Genomic DNA, 21299 nt, shown 5'->3' with positions numbered 1-21299 from the left:
GTAATAAAGGTTTTTGTGTAATCCAGCTTTGTAGTTTTGATGCATATTTAAGCATAGGTAGTAAGATTTTGTTTGTTGTGTGGAGTAGGGTGATGACTTCAGATATTTGTGATTAAAATTCATTTCTGGTGGATTGTGTTTGCATGCTTTGTGCTATGCGACTGTGTCATAAGTACAGTATCCTAACATTGGGATGTGAAAGAGGCTCACACCATTGTTTATTTGATGGTTATTTGCTACTCAGTAGTTTTGGAGAAAAATATTTCATGGAAGGGTAAATTACTGCCATATATAAAATGTACTGTATAAATGTTGTTATAGAGTAAGTTTTCTCCTGTTAAATCCAACTTCTGTTCTGCTTAAATACAAAGCAAAACATTTCAGACTCAGTGGTCTTTTTTAACCAGTAGGAAATAACATACAATTTATGAGTTTTGCAAGGCAGTAAAACATTGAGGAGTCAGAATGGGATCATAAACTGCAAGAACAAAGTTTAGTTGACGATGAAAACATTTCATCTATGTGGCTCTGTATATTATACACAAACATAAGAATTTCTGACTCTTTTATTTTTGGGCTTTTCTTGCTGGTGGAATGCTTTGGCAGACAGCATGCTCCAGAGATGAGATTTCGCAAGCAGTATAGATATATAATCTATAATACCATATTTACCCTTAAGATTATTCTTTTGTTTTTCATAACATATATTGCAAACTTGTTCACTGTGATCATTCATCATTTATCAATATGTTTCAATGCATAATGCTACAGTATATTTTTTTCATAAGAGATGTGTTCTTTTTAACAGATGCAGCCTCTCCAGATGGTCTTACAGTAGGCCCCATTGGTGCTACAGCTATAATGTTGGCATGGAGCTTACCTTCTCGGCCAAATGGAAGAATTTTATCCTATATGGTCGAGTACAAAGAGGTTTGTCCTGTGCAGCAAGCCAGCTTTATCCACGTTTCAACAAATGCAGACACTCCAGAGTTTCTTCTCAATAATCTGAAACCAGGGACAGCTTATAAAATTCGGGTAAGAACATTTTTCTTGCTGCACTTCATAAAAGAAGCCATTAATGAGATATTACTCATGCTGCTATCTGACCTGCAGTCCACCTCCACCATTTCAAGTGGCTGTGAAGGTCACCACTGAGTTTTTATTCTATGAGGTAATTACAAGCTGCCTGTAAGAGCAACAGTAACATTAGCCAATCAGCTGTACACTGTTGCATCAATTAGTCAAAGATGCATTGTTTGCTTGAGCAAGCCAGCTCATTGCCTTCCCCATGGACAAGTAGCAGCAGCTTGACTTGGCACTGCAACTTTTCAGAATGGCAGGATTCGCCAAAGTACAAGGAGTCTTAGATTGCACCCATGTGTTCCCTTGATCAATCGCATCTTCCATAGATGCGTCCAAACTTTTCAGACGGCTTGGTACACTCTCAAATGACTGCATGAAATGCTGATACTGACCTACCAAATTACATTTATAAGCAGGTTCTGTGAGGTCCAAATCTCTGGGCTCTATATTTGAAGGAGCCCTTGAGCTGATCTTCCTGCCAGCAGGTGAAGACTCCTCCAATGTCACCTCCACTTACTTCTCCTCACTTGTGTTCAGTCATTTACCAAGTGCTGCCTCATGCAAATCACTAACTGAACCTGTCCAGAGGATGTATGTGTGTTGGTGCTTGCCAGTGTAGGAATAAGTGACACAAGTTCCTGTGAGCTCTTCGGTTAAGGGAGGACAGTGGGTTTTGCCACCTACACCTCTTCAGCACCTAAAGGATTGAAGAAAAATATATTTTAGAATGCTTCAAGTGAGACACTTGTTGAAATAGAGCTTACATGGTGCTACAGTGTATGCTTATGTCTGAAGGTGTGAATGAGTACATGGGTGTTAAGCTAATGAATAAAAATAAATGATGTTACTAGCTGTGAGTTTGAGTTCGGGCTTCAAAATCCCCCGTTTCCTTGACTACCTCCATTCCTAGAATCTCCAGTACACTCACTTTGTAATAATTCTTAGATTCGGTAACACTCCTCTGAACAACTGTTATGTGTACACTGATGCCAGCAGCCATCTACCTCACTGCCTTCTTCTGCAAACAGTATAAAATAGGGACCAATGTTGGAGTGAGGAATATGAGAGAAAATGTGTGTCACCCAAGTGTCCTGTTGAGCAGCCAACTCATGTGAGTTCCTGAGCATGAAGTCTGTAGTATCTTGTCTTGTCATCGTGCTTTGCATTTGTACCTTGACACTTTGAGTTGAAGGCCAAATGCATTGGCTTGGCAGCAATACAGAGTGGCCTGCAAAACATGCCTGTGCATTTGAAGTCTGTGAACAGTTGCCAGAATGCTGTGCTTTCTCCCTCCTTGGTGCTCCACCATGCTTATAGAGAAGTACTGCTATCGTGCATTTTAAAATGAGATTATAAAAGCAGGATACGTTTGAGCACACTTGCCGTGGCAATCTTATGAAGACCAGCACATTTATTACTCATCCATTACCAGGATCAATTTATAGGTGAGTCACCATTTACTTTTTCATCCGCCTTTATTCAGGCTGCTCTGGTGCTGCTCTTCTCTGGGATCTTCCCTCCACTCTGAAAGGAGCATCCTTCACTACAGTATCTAAAGTTGGATCCTGGAATGGTGCTGCTTTGCCTCAATGGCCGTGCTTCATCCATTTTGCCCCTTAAGTATGGAGATAGCTTTAAGGATGGCCAGCAATTATTTAAGAGCTGCTGTTCCTAAATAACCAGTCCACTGATCCCAGTGCATTCCTATCATGGCATGCGGTGTGTGCCAAGAATGCTGTGATATTATCAAAATGATCTGACCTCCTATTGTAGTGCCCAAGAGCATTCCAGACAATGCCCAAAAGAGCAGCAGTGCCACCACTTCTTCCCATATTAGCTACCCGCTGCTTTGCTCAATTCAATTGTGCCTCTTCCAGACTCGCAAATTTTTCTAGGCAAGAATTTAAATTCACATACTGGTCACTATCAGTCAGAACTTCAGTATACAATATGCAAAGAGTTCCAATTTTTTTGGTCATAATTCTAACCAATATTTGGGATAATGAGGTAGAACTTCTGGTCAACACAAACCAAACAGGTTTATGGAAGCTGGGAAATCCAGCGGGGATCAAGTTCCCTAGCTCCGTGCCAGACTTGTTTAGTGTATAAACTTACAGCCTACCTTTTAGATTAGTGTAAAGTACTCTGTACCATACAATATTCATTAACAGTATGAGAGCATTATTTTAATAGTGCCTGCTTATAAACTCAGACAAAACTGCTGGGAATGTCTGAAGAGAACTACCTCACATGCTGAGGTTCATCATGGAGGTTATTATGTTTGACTAACTTGCTTGTGTTCTTTGATCAAGTAACATAGAGGGTTGATGGGGGTAGTGTGGTTGATGTACATAGTCTTTCAAAAGGCATTTGATAAAGTCCCACATAATAGACTTGTTAGCAAAATTAAAACCCTTGGGATTAAAGGGACAGTGGCAGTGTAGATACAAAATTGGCTCCTTAGAGCAGAGAAGGCTAAGGGAAGATTTGATAGAGGTGTTCAAAATCATGAACGGCTTTGCTAGAGTAAATAAGGAGAAACTGTTTCCAGTGGCAGAAGGGTTGGTAACCAGAGGACACACATTTAAGGTGATCGGCAAAAGAGCCAGAGACGACATGAGGAAACATTTTTTTACGCAGCGAGTTGTGATGATCTGGAATGCACTGCCTGAAAGGCTGGTGGAAGCAGATTCAATAGTAACTTTCAAAAGGGAATTGGATAAATACTTGAAGGGAAAACATTTACAGGCTATGGGGAAAGAGCAGAGGAGTGGGACTAGTTGGATAGCTCTTTCAAAGAGCCGGGACAGGCACGATGGGCTAAATGGCCTCCTCCTGTGCTATACCTACTATCATATTATGATACTATGATTTTCTGCAACCTAAATTGCAGACAATCTCCACCACAGGGATGGCACTGCCAGTGGCAGTCAAGGTCACCACCATGCTCTCTAGCTCCTTGCAAAGTACCACAGGGGACATCTGCAACATCAGTCAATATGTGATACACAGATGCATCAAGCAGGTCATTGATGCTTTGTTCTCCAGAACAAACAACTTAATCACTTTCCTAATGGAAAAGCAACAGCAGTATGAGAGGGCATTGTATTTTTTTCATTTGATCAAGATATGTCAAAGCCATCTAGGTGCCTAGTTACCTAATGCCTACTTCCTAGGGAGTAATCATAATTCTTTTATTTTAAGGCAGTCCTCTGGGCCTGGTTTATTCGAAGGAGAAGGTCAACTTCAAAGATGGCTCCTAGGAGACCCTGGCTCCCTCCAGCCCTGGCTAATGATGCCCATGTAAAAGCCACATTCAGCAGTTGAATGTTGATATAATGAGGCCCATGAATCTAGGGTGATAATAGAACAAACTGTTGGCATCTTGATGCCCCAACAGATCAGGACAGTTCTGCCAAGGTCTCCAGGATCATCTATACAATCCACAATTCAAAGAGGCCTAACCAACAAGGAGGAGGCCCATCCACAGGCAAGACCAGATCAGTATCCTGACAATGACCCAGAGAAGGTCATGGATTAATATAATATAACAGTCTCTCATAGAGGAAACATTTACTTGAGTGTCTGAGCCACCCCACTGAACTAAGCACCCAATACACCATTACCAACATTGTCCTCTGCAGTTCCTCAATTACCTTGGATGTCCATCCTTTAATCTGCTGCTATCTCATTATGCATCATCAGAACTCAATTCTCTGGACAAAGGTCAAATTAAATGCAACCCATATATTTCCCTACGTGTATTTCTCTGTGTATGTGCCTTTAAAGTTCTTTGTCACCAAGGAGAAGCACCAGGATAACGTATGGTGTACACTTTCTAGAATTAATCCTATTACTTCTCCTAAGTGTTTTCACAGTAGAAGGACTCAGTAAGGTGACTGGGTGTTCGATGTCAGCGGTAAACACTTGGGACTGAGTTAGTCCTGCAACTCCTTGTGCTGGGTCATGAAGTGGCCCCACAACTGGTTCCACCATATACACTCCTGCCATGGCTGCCTGCTCCTGAATCACTGGTTCCACCACTTTTGTCCCATCCAGACGTTTTGTCCCATCCAGACATTTTGGGCTATAAATTGGGCTATGTAGTGCTCATTGTGTAGGCGCTACGCGGCCACCTAAGGACCCAAGATGACGTCCGGAATACATGCGCACACTTCCAGCGTGGCGTGCGCTGGATACCATCTTGGTAAAGGTGTTTGCACACGTGCAGATAATGAACACTGACACCGTGTAAAGTAGGGAGAATATGCGTTAAATCAGTGTGCAACGGTGATTTAAGGGGACAGATGCAATTTTGGAACTCAACGCTCCAGCCAACACACTGTCTTAACCACGCACAGCTGAACAGGTCGTAGATGGCCTGGAGGATACCTCACCTGTACTATTTAAAGGAATCATGCAGGTTAGTTGCTGGATTATTGCTTCTGGCTGTCGGTACAATTGTACGTGTTTGTTGAAGCTTATACTTGGAGAAAGTTGCAATAGTATATAAAGAGTGGCGTGGCAGGTCCTGCATTACTGTTGGTGGCATTTAAAACAATGTGCTGAACAAGGTTTCTGCCAACCATGGGTGGCCTGCCTGGGCATTGAACAGCGAGGTCATGCAGAGTAGGTCAAGCCCCGAGGAGAGGGAGGAAGAAGAGGAGGCGCAGGGCACTGAGCAGGAGGCCATGTCCAATGAGGGCCTTCAGGGAACAATTCTCTGACCTCAACCTGAGCAAGGATCAGTGCATCCGACGGCTGTGGTTCAGGTCGTGACGGAGATTTGTCAACTGCTGCAGCCTCAGAGCAGGGCAAGGACAGCATTGCCTGTGGCTGTGAAGGTAACCGTGGCGCTGAGCTTTTATGGCTCTGGATCCTCTTAGGCTGCTGCTGGTGATATTTGCAACATCTCACAGTTTGCAGTGCAGTGCTGCATAAGGGAGGTCACTGAGGCACTGTATGAGCTGCATAACAGATTCATAACGTTTCCTCTTGACAAAGAGAAGCAGAATGAGCAAGTACGAGGGTTTGCCCGCATTGCAGGCTTCCCCATGGTGCAGGGTGGGCATTGACTGCACGCATATTGCCATGCGTGCTCCACATCTCAACTTGGCTATCTTCATGAACAGAATGAACAGAAAGGGGTTCCACTCCCTCAATGTGCAGCTGGTGTGCGACCACATACAGAGCACCATGCAGATCAATGCCCACTACCCTGGCAGCAGTCATGATTCCTTTATTCTGCAGCAGTCCAACATCCCACCTATCTTTCAACCGGCACGGCAAGTCAAAGGCTGGCTGCTGGGCGACAAGTGCTATCCCCTCATGAGGTGGCTCATGACTCTGGTCAGGAAGGCATGCACACGTGCAGAGCAGGCCTACAGTGAAAGCCATACGGCCACATGAAACATCATCGAGCACACCATAGGTGTCCTCAAGCAACGCTTCCGCTGCCTGGACCTTTCTGGAGGAGCCCTTCACTACTCCGCTGAGCGGGTGTCAAGATTTGTCGTGGTATGCTGCATGCTGCATGCTGCACAGCCATGCCCTTATGAGAGGACAGCCCTTGCCACTGCCTATCCGGCAAGACTCTAAGCCAGAGGAGGAGGAGGAGGAGGAGAAGGAGGAAATCGAAGAAGAGACAAGGAGGCAACAAGGTGCACAGGCCCTGTCTGCCAGTGCTCTGCGTGCTCACCTTATTCATGAGCGATATCAGTAACCACAACGACACCTCCCAGGTCACCAACAGTCCTACACTCCTCACCTTTCCTCTCCCACATGACCATCAAATCGTCCTCCTTATGATTACACACTGCTTCCTCTTGCAGCTCATCGCATAAATAAAAACCACTACCAACTGCAACTTCCAATACAAATTTATAAACTAACACATGAAATCGTGTATACAGCATTACACTATTCAACCTTGTGCATTCCCTTAGTGCTTGTCGTTTGTGTGTCTTTACCTTTTCTTAGTGCTCCTACGAGGTGCATCCTCAGTGGCTGGAGCATGGGTGGTGGAAGGCTGCTGACCTTCAATTGAGGAGCGTGCAGATGGCTGTGGAGGATGACCTGGAGCAGCTCTAGGCCAGGAGGGCCTGGCTTCAGACTACACCATCTTGGCATAGGCTGCAGCAGTCTGGCCTGGCTGGCTGACGAGTAACAGCAAGGGCACTGGCAGAATGGCAAGGATGGGAGCAGGAATGCTGTCATCCTGAGAGAGGACAGCAGATTTGACTGCCATGGCGCCACTGGCACTGCCATGGCGCACGGGGCGGCGCCTCAGCAATCCTGGTGATCTTCTGGAGAACAGATTGCTGGACTGCTGTGATGGCCTGCAAGCCCCGTTCCACAGTGGAACCCAGAACCACATTAGCAGCAATCTGAACTTCCAAAGTAGCGGTCAGATCTTGGATGGCAGATGTTTGTGCTGCAATGGAAGCTGTGACATTGGCCATCAGACGCTGCACCATGGTGGGTTCTACAGGTGTGCTGATGGGAGGTGACCACCCGTTCCATGTGGGAAAGGATGGGCCCCAAGCTCTGCGCAAAGCCCTGTGCCACGTTTGAGGTGGATTCCTCCATGACCTGTGACATTGCTTGTAGGCTTTCCAGCGCACCAAGCATTTGGTTGTGTATGCCCATCAGCTTTCTTCTGTAGCCTGGCCCATCAAGGTCATCATCTGACTCCTCTGTAGCAGAACTAGTGAGCGACCTCGTCCTCTGGCGAGCTGGCACTTGTGGTATCTGTTCCTTCTGCCCTGGCTCCTGCGCACTTGTACCCGGTGTCTCACCATATGCACATCCCTCCTCTAACCTAGCCTCTACACTACACGTGGTGTCTGTATCTGAGCTGGTGGCTGCGAGTTTCAGATTGAGTGATGGTGCAGCTTCATTGTCACTGTCCTCATCCACCCCGGACGGTGCTGGCTCCAGTTCTTGGGCATCTGCAATGACAAAGGGAGATGGGTTGAGTTGTGGAGCGGGGGTGGAGAAAGTAAGATATGTGTGCTGACACCATCAGCAGCACGTGAATTAGAAAAGATTGTGGAATGAGAAGGAGGATAAGGTATGCAGAGACCCTCATCGTCGAGACTTCCAGCTCCACCTGTAGCCACGGCTATAACGACAGACGGGCAATGATCCCCAGCACTGTCTCCTCCAAGGGGGTGAGAACGTGTAGGTGTGCCTGTCCTCCCCCCCGGTCTTTGCTGCTGCCAGTTGTTATGCGCCACCTTCTCCTGTAAGACAGAGGGAAGTGTGTCACTGAGCGTCCTGCAAGGTGTTTGGGTGATGTGGCTGTCATGGTTGAATAGCTGCCAGTGTGTGTGACCTGTGAGTTGTGGGTGTGTGGCTTGCAAGAGTGATGCTGTGTGAGGGTGAGATGCAGCATCCGAAGTTGCGTACAGATGGAAAGCGTTTGTTGGTGGGTGGGTGGCGGGGGGTGTCGTGCATGGAGCAGTGTGCAGTTGATAGGATGTGCCACTTGACATTTGAATTCACTCACCTTGACCACTCGTGTCAAATCATTGAACTTTTTCCTGCACTGCATCCACGTGTGTGGTGCGGTGCTCCTGGCATTCACTTCCAGTGCCACTTCCTCCCACTGCCTCCGCAGCTGGTGTCTGGAAGGCCTCCTGCCACCCTGCGGATACAAGATGGTCCTCCGTGCGTCCACCTCGTCTACCTCGGCCTCTAGTGCGTCATCCGAGAACCTTGGTGCGCACTCTCTCGCAGGTCCAGCTGTTAGAATTTACTTCCACCATTGATTGAATTAACAGTGCACCTCCACTTTAAGAGCTGCAGGCTGCCTTAAAGTAGTGCTGGCCATGCCCCATATCGGGCCCCCTGCTGGTGGTTTAAGCCAATCAACAGCACAGGTAGCACTGGCTGCATGTAGAAATCATGCAGATTATCAGGCAGCACAAATCTCACGTGCTGCCTGCAATTCAACTACCGGGCGCGGGTTAATCACACACCGTGACCCCCGCATCCGGTTTCGGGGGTTATCCAATTTAACCCCTTTGTACCCTAAAATCATTTTGATAATCCAATTATTTCTACCCTCCATACTTGGTCACTTATCTTTAAGTAGCTGCTTTGCTTTAAATAGCACAAAATCCCACATCTTCATTGCGTGAACCTTAAGCATTGCATGCATTTCAGTCAGGATGTTTGAATTTTAAAATTGGCTGAACCCAGAAGGTAATGCGTTATTGGCTGTGCTCAACTTGGATGGGCATAAAGCCCACACTGCACCATGCTTCTGCACAAATTGTAAAAATTCTACCTCAAAGAGCTAGATTGCTCACTTCACTGAAAAAATGCTTTGTTTAAAAAAGAAAGTAAATTCTCTGTTACTGACTGCTTTTCCTTATCATTTAACAATTTACAGTCAAAAACTTAAATGCCAAATGTGGTCCTATAGTAAACCTCACCATTGTCTAGTCTTACCTAGATTTGCAGCAAATGATATATCCCTTCAAACTGCTATAATTGCTCACACAATGTAAAAATTATTTATTATGTTACCACAGCTGCTATAAAATATACAACTGACTTGTATATTTGAATTATGTTTGTTTATTTTACTTTTCTTCAAACTTAAATTCAAATTATGCAGCCATTTAAAGAACTTCAAATATGATTTATGAAGTAGATTCCATCATAATACAAATCGCCAATTTATAGAATTTTTTGTTGGGAATATATAGATTAAAACTGCATTTTGTTTATCTTATTAGGTTGCAGCTGAGAACAATATAGGCATTGGAGCTTTCAGTACTTTTCGCCAAGTTGTAACTGCAGAAAGTGGTAAGTTCAGTCCAATAATGTTAACATTGTTGTGCTTCCCTAGTTCTACATTACTTCAAATCACCGATACAAAATGTCACTGATCAATGAAGTGTAAAGCATCATGTTTCAAGATTTTTACCTATCTGGCCTAGAAGAGATTTCAGGCTCACAGAATGAGGCCATTCAGCCCATCGTGCCTGTGCCTGATCTTAGAAACAGCTATCTAATTGGTCCCACTCCCCTGCTCTTTCCCTACAGCCCTGCACATTTTTCCTTTTCGGGTATATATCCAATTCCCTTTTAAAAGTTACTATTGAATTGGACACCAGCTGAGGCCTAACCAGAGATTTAGAAAGGTTTAGCATAACTTCCTTGCTTTTGTACTCTCTGCCTCTATTTATAAAGCCAAGGATTCCATATGTTTTTTAATAGCCTTATCAACTTGTCCTGCCAGCTTCAAAGATGTGTGTTTGTGAACCCCTCAGGTCTATCTGTTCCTGCAGCCTCTGTTGTCCCATTTAGTTTATATTGGATTCATTAATATTATATTGCTATGAAGTCAAATTTGGTCTACAAGGTGTTAACTTCTAACAACATACAAGGTTATCTGTGATGTTGATTAAGTACCAGATGAAGTAGTTAACAAAATTGTATATACGCACAATACTATATTAGTTTGAGACTATGGGAAAGGTTGTTTACACATTTCAAAGAGGTTTGCATCTATAATGTTGGATTGGTTTAATTCATTGAACACAGCAGGAGGCCTAGCTATACAGACAGTGAAATGGACATGGCTTTTACACTGGGTGGGGAGATTTCTGATCCAAAGTGGCCATTTTGATTGCAGCTCAATGAGCCAATTCTTGACACAGAGAGCTGGAGGAGTGTCAGAGATTAAACTTATCTTTCTTTTTCTTTCTGTGGGGAATAAAGTCAGTATGCAGCAAATTGTTTTGGTAAGAGTCAGTGAGGCAGAGAGATCTTTCTCTCCAGCCAGAGTACGTGTGTTAGAACTTCTAGATGGAGGCTTGAAGGCATACAGCCTATAAAATGAAAAGTTAGTGCTGGCTAGTTTCAGGGATTGCTCGTCTGTAAATTGAGTTTAGTCCGTTAACAGGGGTGGAGTAGTGTATTTGTTACTTTCTAAAATATGAGGAACAATATGAAATAGATTGTATTTCACTAGAAAAATGTGTATTGGTCATATTATTTCATATAAAATAACTCAAGTCTCACATGAGATTCTTGAGCCACTTACTAGGGAAGAGTAGCTGAGTTGGTTCCCCATTGCTTTCCTCACTTTTTAATCTCCTAGGTGGGCTGCAACCAAGACTAAAGATCCCCACCTACCCTTTATGATGGGTGGAGCCTCCTGCATCCATCGGATGCAAATAACTCCCGTTGGATGTCACCCAATATTTAGAGCCAGCGCTCTGGTCTCCGCTTGCCAGGGCTGTGTGGAGTGGCGCCCAAAGTTAAAATAGTAGCAGAATGATAGTAGTAGGATTGTATAAATCATCGTTTTGTTTCTTATTGTTTATGTTTTAAAATGTTATGTTTTAAATATGATGTGGTTTAAATTAATTAATTTGGTTTAAAATTTACAATTTTTTGCTTGGATTTATGAATTAGAACCTTTTTCATAAATCTACAAGTTGGAGGGAACAGTTTTCAGACCATTCACTTTTTATGTTCGAACATTTGTTTCCTAGCTCCTGGTCCAGTTTCATCTCTTACTGCAACAGTAGTCAACCATACAACTGCCAATGTGACATGGTTTCTACCTAAACGACCAAATGGTAAAATTACACATTTCAGTATAATTATAAAGTCTGTAAGAAGTGGGCGTATATCAAAGAATATATCAGTGAATGCAGATACACTTTTCCCAAACACCTTACCACAATGTGAGGTAGGTGAAAAGAATTTGAAGGAAAATACTTAATATTCTTATGGATAAAGTTGTGTGCTTCTTTTAATAATGTATGGTATTGTATACGAATATCATCATAGCCGATGTGATAAGATTAAAACACAGTTAACTTTTTTCACAATGTTTTGAAATAATTATTTTAATGTACCAATCTATATTATTAAAAATCTTATCTGCAGTATTGTATAATTAGAATGTATGATGATTGCAAATCTGTACCAATCTGTAATCAGTTCCCCAAATTGGTTCGTCCTAGCCATGTGATGCCACAGACCAATCAATCATGTGGAAACAAATAACTTCAAACTATTTCAGCTGCCACAATAGTTTCACTTTTCCTCCTTCATTAATTCTCACCCCTGGTATTTTAACCACTCTACCCAGCCTCTGCCATCTACCAGGTCCCTCAAGCGAAACAGTTCCAGTTTGCTCCGTCCCACCCTGTTGCACATGGGCTACAGTTCCAGGTCTTTGGCCTCCACCCAATGCTTTTTTATGAGGTACTTTAATCAGAAACTGGTTTTCGACTCATTCCTTTGCTGCTCAAGCGTCCAATCTTCCCTACCTGCCACGAGTGGACAATGGTGATATGAGGTTTGCTGATAGATTGCTGCTGATCTGTAGTTACATGGCTCTAGGCTTCCACCTGGCTCTTCTTATTTGGTTCTTTTAATGGAAGTTGGCATGACCTTTCTCTGAGACTGATACTGGCCCAAGGCAGAGGGAAATTATGAAATTATTATTTTACCTGTCTTCTGCTCTCTTTACTATTTAATTATTCATCCATTCAGCCCTACAGCTATTCCATGGGTTAATCTTGGAGTTGGTGAATTTAACCTTAAATACCAGTTCGCACAGTAGGTTACATGTGAAGGTCTCCTGGACTAAATGTAGTTTCTAACTTTTTTTTTAGCCTGTACTCTAGAACTGCAATTGTAATCAAAATTCCCATTGCCCCATGATCATAAATGTAGAGTGTAGTACAAATTTGTGGTTAACCCTTATGAAATAACATTGTTTGATCTCAAGAATGCTGTTGTGTTTCAGGTCTTTCAATTATTATTTATTTGTTACCATCAGAAGGATAAGTAATATTATGTAAGGGAGATGAAAGTAATGTGTATCTATAAGTGGAAACCACGTACTAATGGGAACTTTCTAAAAGAAAGTAAATGGTTCATTATGAAAATGTTGATTTTCACAGGCTAAAATCCTAAAATATATGTACTTTCAATCTTACTGTCAAGCTTACATTGCTCACTTTATTCTCAGTGGACTGTTGTACCAGCAATGCCATGGATTGAATATAAGCTTGTTCATCTTGCAATTTGTTTAAGGTGTTATTTAAATCCATGGAATTATTCTTATTATCTGAAAGGGAGTGACCTCATTTTGTCAATAAGTAAGTGTTATCTTCAGGATTTTGGAGTAATGAGCTTTAAAAAATTTAATTTCCTTGGTTCATCCTATTTTGTAAGTGAAACACACCAAGCCCTAACTGAGAAGGCCAGAATTTACTTGTACCTAGGCATCTGCCAATCTTGGTCTTGACCTGATCACAAACAAGCCAATGAGCTGTATCTTACAGGTGCCCTTCTACATATTTTTATTAAGAGACCCATCTCCCTGTCACAGTTCTAAGTGCTAAGATGTGAATGATGTAATTTAGCTTATAAGTAAACATTGGTCTTTGTTATGTAGGATGGTAATCCAACAAGTACAACTCCTGCAGCATTGGTTTCATCCTCTCCACCTACTAGTGATGCATTTTCAACAGCCACATCAGAAAACCCAATACAAGAAGACGTATCACCTGAGTTTGCCAGCATTTTGGTGAATCAGCTGAAATCATACACCACCTATCTGTGTGAAGTATCTGCATTCACGAAAGAAGGAGAAGGCCAGACAGCAAGTGCTCTATTTAGAACTCCGGAATGGAGTAAGTGTTCAGTCAATATTTTGTTATGTATGTTCATATTTAAATATGCATTCCTTGGTGCACTCATTGCAACTTTTTATAATCAAATAGGAAAATCTGAAAATTTATTTATCCATAGAAAATCAAAGTTATATTACTATTGTATCCGTCCGTCCAGAGTGGACTACGGGCTCGATGTTCGGACGTCCGAGATGGCGGGGGGGGGCTCTGAAAATCGGGGATTCCCGGGGCGGGTCCGGAGCCCCAACCCGCCCACCTCCGGGTTCCCCAGTGACTCACTTAGATGCGGACCCCCTCAAACGTACATCTTCCGGATGGGGGCCGCCATAGCTGCAGTCATGACCTTTTCGGAGGACGAACAGCATCACCGGCTACGCCGTCCACCTCTGACAAGTGGAGCTCCACAACACAGTGCTGTGACACATCCATCTGCACAGCAGGAGGGAGGGCAACCGCAGAGAGAGATGCGTCGCAGAACCAGAACCCTCGCTACGGAGTCTACAGACCGAGGCTCAGATTCCTGGATCTCTCTGAGCAGCAGTGCACACGGAGGTTCAGAGTCACTCGACATGTAGTCGTGGACACCTGCAGCCTCCTTCATGCCGAGCTGCTCCAGGCTGGCCCGAGCACCATCTTCTTACCTGTCGCTGTCAAAGTCACCACTGCCCTCAACAACTTCTCCTCCGCATCCTTCCAGGGTGCCACCGGGGACATCACTGCCATCTCTCAGTCGTCTGCACAAAAGAGCCCTGCAAATACACCTACACCCACTCTATAGTGACACAATGGGTGGCATCAGGTGTGGGTCTTCATTGTGATCCTCAGGAAAGGGCATTATTGCACAAACCAGACAAGATTTGCAAAGACGTGGCAGTAGTGGTGACAATATAATATGTAATGTGAGTTAATCAGAAATTAAATATAAGTAAAAACCATGACAAACCCTCAAACACCCTTGTGCATCCCCTTCAAGCTCACGCCACATTTGCCTTACGCTTCTTACTACACATATGTGATGCATGCCCTGTGGCTGCAGCACAGGTAGTGGCAGGTTGGGTGAGGCTGACCATGAAAGAGATGCATGAGAGGGTGAGTATGAGACAGAGCCATGAGATTGTATGAGGATTGGGTTGAGTGGTAGTGGTGGGATGAGTACTGGCAAGGGGAGTAAATGCAGGTAAGATGAGGATGAGCTTTGAGTGGGTGTGAGGAGTGATGTGATAGAGTAGTGTTGGCAGTGCAGAAGGAGATGTGGGGTGGGGGCGGTGATGTGGCAGATGGAGTGTAGGGGAGTGAGTAAGTGTACTCACTTCGGCTGACCTACTTAAGTCATTGAAGCGCCTCCTGCACTGTACGCAGGTGCATGATATGTTGGTGGTGCTGGTGACCTTCTCTGCCACCTCGAGCCAGGCCTTCGTGGTGGCAGAGGCAGGCCACTTCCTCCCGTCCACCGGGGAGAAGATCTCTGTCCTCCTCCTCCTCACCCCGTCCAGTAGGACCTGGAGTGAGGCATCATTAAACCTGGGAGCAGCCTTCCCCCTGGGCTGCTCCATGCTGTAATTTTGACTCCTTTCTGCAGCATCAGTCAGTGGAGGATTGCCCCTTTAAATAGGGCTCCTCCAGCTGACAGCCTCTGATGCGTGAAACCTGGAAGCCAAGGTAAGTCCCTTCAATTAGGCTGCGATCGCGTGCGGAGCACCCCGAATTCACTGGGTGCATTACCCACGCGCCCAGTGGACCCCCCGCTGCCAACCCGCCTCCCTCCTAAAATCGAGCCCTAAGGGTTTTCTATTTACAGGCATAGACACAAAAATAAGGAGGTAATGTTAAACTTGTACAAAGCCTTTGTTTGCTTCCAGTTGGAGTACTGTGTACAATTTTGGATACTTCATTATGGATAAAAGCAAGGGAAAAGGTGAAGCATTAGATTCACTAGAATTCATATATGAATAATGTATACATGCACATATATATACACACAGACATACATATATGTGTGTGCGTGTGTGTGTATATATATATATATCTATATGATCTGTGTGTGTCAATATAGGGCATGGATGATTGAATTAAGCCAAGAAGGGGATGGAGGAATGAGGCAGATGGGATGGCAGGAGAGAAAGGGAGAGATTGGTGAGGAGGGGAAGAGGGAGGGAAGGAGAAGAGTAGGAGAGCAAGGAGGGGTAAAGGGAAGAGTGGTGGCGAGCGGATGGAGGGGGAGAGGAGGAAGGAGGGACAGGGAGTTTGGCTCCAACCAATTAAGTGATGCTTATTGAAGGTGAAGAGGTGCTCAGATGAGGCAAAACAATGTTTCGTGCATAGGAGGGAGGAGGTGGTCGTTTGGCTGATGGATGCGGGCTTCAATTATCTAAGTGATGGTCAGTGTGGGGGGTGGGGAGATGCGCTCAGGTGAGGTGTGTGGGCTCCAATCACCAAAACGATGTGTGTGGGGAGGTTGGGGGTGGGGGGTGGGTGCTTGACTAAGATGGGTGTTTGCGTAGGGGAGCGGGTGCCAGGTGCAGTTTGGAGATTCATTCCAAATATCTGTGCTCAGTGGGGGGATACTGGAGCCAAGTACAGTGGGGTAGCACCATACCTCTTATCAATGGAGGGGAATCCAATGTGGAATTGGGGTATGTTCATGATATTTCTGCTTAGGGCGGGGGATTGAGTGATGGGGTGCAGTGGACTTCCCATTATTTTCCGGAATTTCTAGTCAGTAGATGAGGGCTAGGGGTTTGGAGGAGGTCCGATTTCAGAAATTATGGTGGTTCATTGGTTCTTCTCCGGGAATAGCAGCAGAGTACTTCAGGCGATCGAGTTTGTGACACTCTGGGAGTTTCTGTTGCAACTCTGTACAACAAGTGAGACGGTGACAAAAAGCTTTTCTGCAGGTCCATTGGGACATCTACAGCTAATATCCTGGAGAAAATACAGTTATTTTGCATGTCCAATGTTATTCCATCCAATCTCTCAGGATACACAACAGCCGTGGTTCAGTAAATCTGCCATTCCGCCCTCTTACTACAAAAGTCCTCCTCCTCTCCCCCCCAGGAGGGTGTGGGGTATCTTCTTCTTTGCAGCCCATACAGTGTAGTACCTAGCATTTTTTGTTTCTGATTTTATTTGTACCGTTCTCTACCAACATGTCCACCACTCTCCAAGCAAAGGATTCCTCCATACCATGTAGTAAATGAAGTTAGGAATTGCACTAAGATTTTACAGAAGAGGTTACATAATATTAGGTGGGATGTCACTAGTTAATAGGTAACGCAATATTACCCTGACATCACCAGAGACCCAGTCCCAAATCCCAGGAATGGTGTCATTGGGAAGATTGTTGTACAGAGTTGCAATGGAAACTCCCAGAGTGTCACAAACTCAATCGCCTGAAGTACTTTGCTGCTATTCCCAGAGAAGCACCAATGAACCACCCCTACCCACCCATCCAACTACCAATGTCCATAATTTCTGAAATCGGCATGAGTTCTGCTGAGGCCCAAATAGGGCATACAGGGTGGAATATTGGGCACTCCCCCAGATGTGGGTGGACATATGGAAGATCCATCCACAGCCTCCCCCCCAACACAACTGGAATTTAAAGGGCCAGTCTAAGTGGGGTGGAATCTTGGTGTAACGGGGTTACACCCCAGTTCCTGGCCCTCAGGTGGAATTGGTATTTCTGTTCTCTCCAGCCCTAGGAATTTTGAGGACTCAGTGTATAATGCTGTTTATAAAACAGGAAAAAATTTGGGACCTATGAATTTAACATACTGTTCTTTATCCCCCTATAGATTAGTGATCAAATTGTTATGCTATTTTATATTTCTTAAATTAACAAACTTAACAGAAGTCATGATCTATTATCCTGTGTGTGCATTGAATAGTCAATGATTGCTGAGATAAAGGTGTGAAACATGTACTTGCAGTTCCAGAAGAACCACCTCAAAACCTAATTGTTAGTAACATCACATCAAAGTCATTCATAATTAGTTGGGATCCACCACCAACAGTAACAGGAAGAGTCTTTTACAGAGTTGAGCTGAATGGCCCATTGGGTAAGTGGTGTGAATTTCACTGAAAATGTTCAATTTCCTTTAATATAGACTTTGTACACCTAAGTTACCTGTGGAAACTTTTTTTCTTCTTCTGTGGAATAGTGGATCTATTCTGTTTTGCTTAAGTTATCTGTTTAATTTCAAATCTGATGCATTTGCAGCCTGCCATTTTTTCCTTTTCTCTCAATTTTCCGTATTTCTCAAACTTATGATTCCTTGGGCCACCCCCTTATCTATATGCATGTTCTTTTGTTCTTTCATTGTCTCTCATTAAAAATCTTCGAGCATCTAACACCTTCCTATTAATAAGTGGAATTTATTCATTACTCCTTCTCTGTGATTGATGTATCTGTGATTCTCCCCCTCCTTTGTCTCAATTTTTTTCAACTTTACTAAGATGCCTGTTAATCATTTGGTCGTTGGTTCTGATGAAGAGCTACACACAAGAAATGTCATTACTTGTCTTTTCTCTTTACAAATGCTGACTGACCTGCTGTGTGTTTCTAACTGTTTCTACTTTTATTTCAGATTTACAGCATTTGCAGCTGTTAATTTTTTATTTAACATTCTAAGGTTAACATTCTCCTGGTCATGAATTGTGAGGTTTGGGAATACCAAATGAACACATTGTAAAATTATTAACTAAAATTAGTGCAAGAGTTGAAATATCAGTTTCTATTCATGGTTTCTTGAATATCTACTTCCACACCAAGACTAACAGTTTTACAAATCATCTTCAATAAAATAGAAAACGTGGTCCTTGATGTAATTTAACATTTGCACTGGGCAACACATAGGGTGTCATTTTAATCCCAACGAACGGGTGGGTTGGGGGTGGGTGGGAGGTAAAAAATAACAATTCTTTAAAGTGGGACTGCAACCCAGCTCCAACATGCCCGAAACCCGGAAGTGCCATCCCCACTTAATGACGGTGGGCGGATTGTTAGAGGGGCAGTGTACCGCATTTCAGTGTGCCTCATTGAAATAGTTGAGGTTCTTAATTTTTTGTGGATTCTAAAGCTGAAACAAATGTAAGCTCACCTGCATGGGTTTCCCATGTCTTCTGATTCTCGTTGGGTGAAAGCAGGCGAGAAGGGCCAGATCCATGAGGTGAATGTCTTTATTGCACTGCGTATGGGTCAGGAGGAGCAGGAGCGCTTCATCCAGGCCCAACAAGCTCACCTACCGCGATCGGACTCCCACAATTTCCCCCCCCCCCCCGACCTCCGATTCTTCAACCAACTGCCGATCCGATCATCTCCACCCCCTCCGATCTTCTCCAAGGCCCCCCCCCCCGATCTACTCCAATGTCTCCCCCTCTGATGTCCTACATGCACCCCCCCCCACCCCTGATGTTGTCTGCGGCTCATGATTTCTACCCCCCCCCCCCCCCCCCCCCACCTTTTCCATTCGCGACTCCTTTCCCTCCCTCCTGGCAGCCAGCATGCGCAGGAAATCTGGAAGCAAAAATAATGACCTCCAGTTGAGTTGTGATCGCAGATTGTGACGCACTCACTTGACTTCCGGGTTCCCCACGAGAATATCGACCCACCCATTGAGTTCCAGGCTCCGAGTAAAAATCATACTCGTAGATTCACTACCAATCACAAATGCCATGATCAAAGTGGAAGAATCATAATGGGCATTGATCACATTTATTAAAAAAAACACATTTAATGTGTTAAATTGTATTTGATTCGGTAAGGTGAGAGACAATATTTGTACTGCTCTAAATATATTGAAAATAATATAAATAGGAAACTGCATTTACTGTGGCCAAGCATACCTGTTAGAAAATGGTTGCTTTCTATGTCAGTTACTTGCTAAGTGTAAATATATTTCTTTTTTTTTATTTAGGGCAAATATCACATAACAGCACCAGAGATATGAAGTTCTTTTTTACTAATCTGCTACCATTTACAAAATATGAAGTGTTTGCAATTGCTGAGACAGTAGTGGGACTTGGACCAAAAACCAGTGTTAAAATCACTACATCGTCAGAAGGTAACCTGTAAAGGATACAGTGGAAAATTACAGCACACCACTGAAATAGTAGCTGCATCTTTTAACATTACTCTTTGTTTGGTACAGATCTTGCAATTCAAATAATTTGGAGTCCATTTTTTTTTCATTTTAATTTAGCATTTCAGAAGAGTCCAGTGAAACATAAGTTTCCCTAAATACCACAGTAGCAATTATGAAGGAACAAAGATCATGGGGTAAATTTTAACTGAGACCCGGGAAGGGAGGTGGGTGGGGGGTGAAGATTTCCAGGTGCGAAACCTGTAAGGTAAGTGGATCGTGCCCTTGATGAAGCCCATCAATTTCACTTCCGGGTTTCGCGCTCGGCAGCCAGCTTGATTGTCAGGCTGGCTGGTTGTCAGGCAGGAAGGCCTGCTGCAGTAGGCTGCAGCCGGGGATCGGAGGGAGGGATCACGGACCAGGGTGGAGATTGGGGGCTGGGGTGGGATGGGGGCCAGCAAGAGATCGGAGGGGGCTGGCAAGAAGATTGGGGTGGGAGGCCAGCAAGATGATCGGGGTTGGGGGGGACCAGTAAGATGATCGTGGGGGAGGAGGCCGGCAAGAAGATCGGAGGGGGCCGGCAAGAAGATCGGAGGGGGCCGGCAAGAGACCGGGGTGGGGGGGTTTGGAAAGAAAGATCAGAGGCCGCTGGAAGTCCAGTGCCGAGTTGGAGGTAGGTGAGGGTCTACCATGGGGGTGCGGGTTTGGCCGATCGCGGGGGTCCTGTCGGTCAGGTGAGCTTGTTGTGCTTGGATGAAGCATTCCTGCTCCTCTGGGCCCACAAGCAGTGCAATAAAGGCACTCATCTCATGGATTCGGCCCTTCCCACCTGTTTTCATCTGATGTGAATGGGAAGAGATAGGAAACCCGAACAGGTAAAGTTAAATTTTTAAAAATTATCCAATACACAAAATATTAAGTACCTCAAGTATCTCAATGAGGTACATTGCCCTTTTAATTATTGGCCCGCCGGCTTTAAGTGTGGGCGGGACTTCCTGGTGTCAGCTCTCCATGTGTAGACAAATGTGGCAAGGTTAAACCCAGAAGTGGGTGAGTTGGAACCAGGATGTGGTGACGCTCTGAAAACTTGGAATTTTCACTTATAAAGTATAAGGTTATCTGAATTTTGTGAATTACATTGTAACTAAATCTCAGCATATCGGCAATATTACCATGCTATTGCATGACATTTGTGAAAGTATTAATGTATTTGAAAATTGTGTATTTCAGGTTTACTCACCATTAACCTGTGTTTTGTTTTCATAATAAGTTTGCATTTGTAACTTTACAGTTCTCTATAAATTCTTTGACGTAAGGGACAAGATTTCAGCCTTTGCTTCAAATTTAGAGTTGATATTAGGGACTATTAAAATATATTTTATTCAGGGATGTGATTTTGTCAGACTGCTCTTAACATGTTACAAAATTCCCATGCCATTACTATAATGAGGGAGGAAATTAA

At 44.1% G+C, this 21299-nt stretch overlaps 1 protein-coding gene across 3 annotated transcripts in view; it reads left to right on the top strand.

The window, feature by feature from the left end:
* The window catches only part of ptprq (protein tyrosine phosphatase receptor type Q), a 203270-nt gene that overhangs the window by 61414 nt on the left and 120557 nt on the right, over window positions 1-21299 (top strand). For all 3 annotated transcript variants that reach the window (XM_067999470.1, XM_067999469.1, XM_067999468.1), the window contains exons 15-20: window positions 809-1035; window positions 9831-9900; window positions 11598-11797; window positions 13520-13757; window positions 17687-17815; window positions 19673-19819. In XM_067999470.1, coding sequence (XP_067855571.1) covers window positions 809-1035; window positions 9831-9900; window positions 11598-11797; window positions 13520-13757; window positions 17687-17815; window positions 19673-19819 — 1011 coding nt within the window. The remainder of the gene's footprint in view (window positions 1-808; window positions 1036-9830; window positions 9901-11597; window positions 11798-13519; window positions 13758-17686; window positions 17816-19672; window positions 19820-21299) is intronic.

This window comes from Heptranchias perlo, chromosome 18, assembly GCF_035084215.1.
Source record: "Heptranchias perlo isolate sHepPer1 chromosome 18, sHepPer1.hap1, whole genome shotgun sequence".
NCBI classification, from domain to species: Eukaryota; Metazoa; Chordata; class Chondrichthyes; order Hexanchiformes; family Hexanchidae; genus Heptranchias; species Heptranchias perlo.
This window is presented reverse-complemented; position numbering and strand designations above follow the sequence as displayed.